The sequence below is a fragment of the Trachymyrmex cornetzi genome, unplaced genomic scaffold (genome assembly GCF_001594075.2).
Source record: "Trachymyrmex cornetzi isolate Tcor2-1 unplaced genomic scaffold, Tcor1.1 scaffold877, whole genome shotgun sequence".
In the NCBI taxonomy this organism is placed as follows: domain Eukaryota; kingdom Metazoa; phylum Arthropoda; class Insecta; order Hymenoptera; family Formicidae; genus Trachymyrmex; species Trachymyrmex cornetzi.
Window position 1 is genome coordinate 31,931 of NW_017300220.1, and position 5,819 is coordinate 37,749.

At 36.5% G+C, this 5,819-nt stretch overlaps 2 protein-coding genes across 2 annotated transcripts in view; both read left to right on the plus strand.

The window, feature by feature from the left end:
* Positions 1 to 1,762, plus strand: part of LOC108769218 (zinc finger BED domain-containing protein 4) — a 6,774-nt gene extending 5,012 nt beyond the window's left edge. The window contains exon 3 of the mRNA XM_018520079.1: positions 1,606 to 1,762. Coding sequence (XP_018375581.1) covers positions 1,606 to 1,762 — 157 coding nt within the window. The remainder of the gene's footprint in view (positions 1 to 1,605) is intronic.
* A 683-nt stretch (positions 1,763 to 2,445) lies between these two features.
* LOC108769219 (uncharacterized) overlaps positions 2,446 to 5,819 on the plus strand; it is a 31,087-nt gene continuing 27,713 nt past the window's right edge. The window contains exons 1-3 of the mRNA XM_018520080.1: positions 2,446 to 2,859; positions 2,911 to 4,464; positions 4,605 to 5,676. Coding sequence (XP_018375582.1) covers positions 2,446 to 2,859; positions 2,911 to 4,464; positions 4,605 to 5,676 — 3,040 coding nt within the window. The remainder of the gene's footprint in view (positions 2,860 to 2,910; positions 4,465 to 4,604; positions 5,677 to 5,819) is intronic.

Here is a 5,819-nt window from a genome sequence, read left to right on the forward strand (position 1 = left end):
TTTTTTTTCTTTCGTTTTCGCATTCGCTTTCACTATAACCACTTTCGTTACATCCCTACTTATTAATTTAATATGTCTAACGTGGATATCGCATAGCCTGGATATTTCAATCCCATTAAATCCCGCATTAAAGTAAGCAATTATTTCGCCTCTTTTTTCTTGCGAAATGGGACCAGAGATTTTTTTAGATCAGAAATATAATATTAATACAATATTGGCATTAAGATATATTAGATACTTCATTTTATAGGAGCATCGCATAGCAACAGGAAAAAAGTTAAATAACAGAAGTTTGATATACGTAAATATGTATAAATGTATATATGTATAAATACAATATAATGTATAAATATGTATAAATATGTATAAATGTATAAATATTTATAAATGTAATATAATGTATATTCATATAAATGTATGTAAATAGATATACGTATCAAATTTAACATTTATTTATTATGGATTATCTGTGCACATATCTTGGTGCAGAACGATGAAGTAAAATAGAATAGAAAGAAAATAGAAGTAAATATTGAACAATAGAAGTAAATATTGTTTATTTACGTCGTTTATTTATTAAATATTATTTAAATAAAAGTAAATATTGAACAATAAAAGTAAATATTGTTTATTTACGTCGTTTATTGATTAAATATTGTTTATTTACGTCACTTGAAAAAGACGTTCTTACATATACTTGTTATTGCAAACATTACTAAAAAAGGCCTCGGTGGTCTAACGGTGAACGCTCGCACAGAAAGCAATAAGAAATCGAAATATTATGTCAAAATAAATTGGGCATATAGTTATCAATATTTTAGAAAACATCAGAGTATTTCTGCATCTGTTTTTGCAAATATACCTATATAATTGTAAGATTACAAATATTTTGCAAAACAAAATAACATAATAAATAACATAATAACAAAATAACATAATTTTATAAACATTGTTCTGTCGAATATAATTATCTATTTCTGTCATTATTTAAGTTTCTGTCATTTTTTCCCCTTATGTTGAACTTACACTTCGATGTGCACTTTCACTGTACTTTTCACTTGCCTAATTATGAATGTTCTAATAATCTAACACCTTACAGATGAAAGCTGACATTGGATTACGATGTTCTCTTGTCAATTTTATTGTTATTATAATGTAATTATAATAACAATAATTATTATAATTATTATAATTATTATAATAATTATAATATGATTATTATAATTATAATTATATAATATAGTAAGCCAAATAAGAGAACAGTCCCGTTAAACTTTGCATAAAAAATTATTATGTAATAATAATATATAATTACATAATACATATTATATATTAATATGTAATTATGTGAAAATTTTAATATATGTGACCTTCCATTAATTTTTAACGCATTGGAAATGTAAATTGTTTGCGCTAACGCATATTTTAATTCCGGCGCCATTTTCACACACGATCGTTCATTTTTTGTTTGGTATCGCGGAGGGGGAAAAGAGAAGTTCAGTTCCCGAACAGACATCACATGGAAAGGACGACAGTTAATGTGGTCACAAATAAAGTAATTGGATCTAAATCAAGTAAACCTTGTGTTATTATTTCGATATAAAGAGTGTCCGCATCCACAAGTGAGACATCTCACAACAACGAGAAATTGCTCGTTCAAGCAACATGGTCCTTTGAGCCCGATATCTTCACAGCAAGGTTGTCCAAAGGAATACAAGGTGCGAGATATCCAACGACGCTAACGTATAAGCGGATGGCTTGATTAGTGAGCACATTTCGAGCCGGCAGTCGCTTAAGTTACATCGGGGAACTATTACGATTTAGCTACAAAATGCATTGCATCATTTTTTCCGACGAGCGAAGTATCAAGAGATTCGTGACGCCATCTTGGACATCGGCGCAACAGTAACAGTAGCCGTTATTGGCGCGGCAGTCACTACGTTGAAAATCTGACGCCATCTTGGACATCAACGCAGCATCGTGGCGACAAGCAGTTAGCAAGGCAGTCACCACGCGGCGCTTTTCATCAAGTCAACAAGTCTAGCAACTCACATCACTTTCAAGTCGGCGACGTGCATCGAAATATAACCTGTACGGCGGACTATATAATTGTCAATTCAAACAAGTAATTTAATCGAAAAGTATCGGACATAAATTTTGTGAGTAAGTCAGAGTACAGTATAGTTAAGTTCATCGTCGTAGCGTTTTCTTTTAGAGTAGAATAATTGTACACAGCGACAATAAAGCGACAACAGCAAAATGTCTAACCTTACAGTAGCGGAGGCGAAAGGTAAGCGCAAGGTTATTAAGGCAGCAGTCACACGATTGAAAGGGTTTATCGATTCGATAGAAATTGCACAAATTTCACGTTTTGAACTAATGAAGAGATCAAAAAAGTTAAGTATATTGTGGGATCAGTATGATTAAGTGCAAACGCGAATTGAAATGCTGAGTGTTGATGACACTAGCGATGAGAATCAACATCAAATTGACATTCAGCATTCCGATGATAGAGGTAGTTTTGAAGGCGCTTATTTTTCGCTGATGGCAAAACTCGAAACGGCAATTAGTGAATTCAACATTCGCGAAGCTCAAACCGACCTCGGTTCTCGGAATTCCAATACGCAGTTGAATAACGATACCTCTGTTTCACAGATTTGTTTACCTAAAATTGAATTACCAAGTTTTTCGGGCATAAATGAAGATTGGTATTCTTTCTATGATACTTTCGAAAAATTGATTCATTCAAATTGTAAGCTAGCAGCTGTCCAGAAATTCCATTACTTACGTTCGTCGTTGAAGGGTGAAGCATTGGACATCATAAAGTCAATCGACATAACTACAGAGAACTATGTTGAGGCATGGGAATCGCTGATTGAACGTTATAACAATCGTCAACGCATCATTTAGGATCACGTGAGGCAACTGGTGGAATTACCGCATATCACAAGAGAAAATCACGTACAGTTGCGTACCTTACTTAGCAACGCACTCAAACATTTGCGCGCTCTTAAAGCGTTAGAAAGACCAGTAGATACATGGGATGATTTGATAATACATCTCATTTCGTCCAAGCTTGATCCAGTTACAAAACGAGAATGGGAGACAAGTCGCACGGATAACTCGATACCTACGTTCAAACAACTCAAGGATTTTTTGTTACAACGATGTTCGGCTTTGGAGGCAATCGCAAGCAAGACCACGGGCGCAGTTTCATCTATTGATACAAATACATTAAATCAAAAACCAAAACGAGCAGTCAATTACGCAGCCAGCACAAATGTAATTTGCGAATGTTGCAAGGAGTGTCACTTCTTGTATCAATGTAACTCATTTAAAGAACTTCCTGTCGACAAACGATTCAAGATAGTAAAAAATGCACGCCTGTGCATTAATTGTTTAAAAACAAGCAATCATCAAGTTAAGAATTGCACTTCCGGTTTCTGTCGCAAATGCAGTAAGGCGCATAACACACTCTTACATTTCGAGAACGCAGGCAATCAAGACGAAACGGATCTCGTATCAAACGCTGAAATTTCACAAGCACCAGTGGTCACACAATGTTCTCAACAAGGCTCAGCAAGGAAGGTATTATTGTCCACAGCGATAGTACATATTTTTGATGCTCAAGGCAAGAGTCACACATGTCGTGCGTTATTGGATAATGGATCACAGCTGAATTTCATCACCGAAACGTTGGCAAACAAATTACGACTGAAACAGCAACATTTAAATATCGCCATTTCTGGAGTAGCACAGGGAGGCATCAACGCAAGAAGATCTGTTAACGTTCTGATACAATCCAAACAAAATAGTTATCGCGAACGAATGGAATGTGTAATCCTGCAGAAAATCACACAAAATTTACCTCAAGAATTTGTGGACAGATCACAACTGAAAATTCCATCTAACATTTCATTAGCAGATCCTCATTTTAATATTCCGGATAACATTGATCTTTTGATCGGCGCTGAAGTGTTCTGGCAATTGCTCTGCATTGGTCAGATCAAATCATGCCGGACACATTCTACCATTCAGAAGACCAAACTCGGTTGGATCATTTCTGGTCAGATATTCAACAATCACCAATCGAATAAGAGCCACATTTGTCATTTAGCCACAATGGATGATTTAAATAACACCATCTCCAAATTCTGGCAAATTGAAAATAACTATTGCAATGAGAATTTTACGCTATCACCCGAAGAACGTGAGTGCGAAACTCAGTTTTTACAAACCACTACGCGCAATTCTGATGGAAGGTATATAGTCAAACTTCTAATTAAGGAAGAGTTAATGAGCCAGTTAGGCAACTCGAAGGAGATCGCCAAACGGAGATTTTACGCACTGGAAAGACGATTGGCCAAACAACCCGATATTTATGTTGCTTATCGTAATTTTATGAATGAGTATCAGTCTTTAATCCACATGCAGGAGGTCAAGGATATTACTGATGACGGTTATGTAATTATTTACCGCATCATGCGGTATTCAAGGAAACGAGTGCGACGACAAAAACACGTGTGGTTTTTGATGCATCATGCAAAACTGACTCAGAAAAATGTTTAAATGATATGCTACTCGTCGGTCCAATAATTCAACAGGATCTATTTGCTATTTTGGCAAGATTTCGTACATTTGCAGTAGCAATCACCGCGGATATCACGAAAATGTACCGGCAAGTACTAATTCATCCAACCCAGAGATCGCTTCAACGCATTTTCTGGCGAGATAATCCCCAAGAAGATTTAAAGATATTTGAACTCATGACTGTAACCTACGGCACAGCAGCAGCACCGTTTTTAGCCATAAGAGCATTACGAAAACTCGCCGAAGATGAAGCCTCTGACTACCCACTTAGCTCGAAAATCGTGTTGAGGGATTTCTACGTAGATGACATGCTAACAGGAGCGAAATCAATAGATGAAGCAATGATTATAAAGCAGCAAACTCATGAATTACTCAAGCGAGGAGGATTTGAATTGACGAAATGGTGCTCCGAAATCAAGCTGCGAGACAATAAATCACTATCAGATAATAAAGAGTTTAACGCAAGGGAATCTCAGAATGAAACTCGGGCACTTGGAGTAGTGTGGAACTACGATTTGGATATATTCAAATTCGTTGAGGCAGGCAGATGGACACCGTTCGAGAAACCCACCAAGCGAAACATTTTATCAAGGACAGCACTAATATTCGATCCCCTGGGGTTCATAGGACCTGTAACGTTGACGGGAAAAATCATTATGCAAGAATTGTGGTTGTTGAAAATTGATTGGGACGAATCAATTCCTATGAACCTGAATACTACGTGGAAGGAGTATGAATCGCAACTCGAACAGCTGAATGACGTCAAGATTTCTCGAAGAATGCTGACAGAAAACCCAGTATACATTGAACTACACGGATTTGCTGATGCGAGTCAACAGGCGTACGGAGCATGCGTGTACATGCGATCTATCTCTGAGAGCGGACAAGTGGAAAGTCATTTGATTGCTTCCAAATCGTGGATAGCCCCGGTGAAATCATTATCAATACCACGATTGGAATTATGTGGGGCTTTGGTACTAGCTCAACTAGTCGACAAGCTGAAAAACTGCTTGAACTGTAAGATTGATAATACCGTCTATTGGACCGATTCCAATATAGTGTTATGCTGGTTACAAGCGCCCAATCGTAATTGGACGTCTTTTGTCGCCAATCGAGTGGGCGAAATTCAATCATTAACCACCAGGGAATGGAAAGTTACTTTTTAAAAGTAACAAGTTACAGTTACTCGTTACCGAGTAGGAAAAGTAACAAATTACCGTTACTAGTTA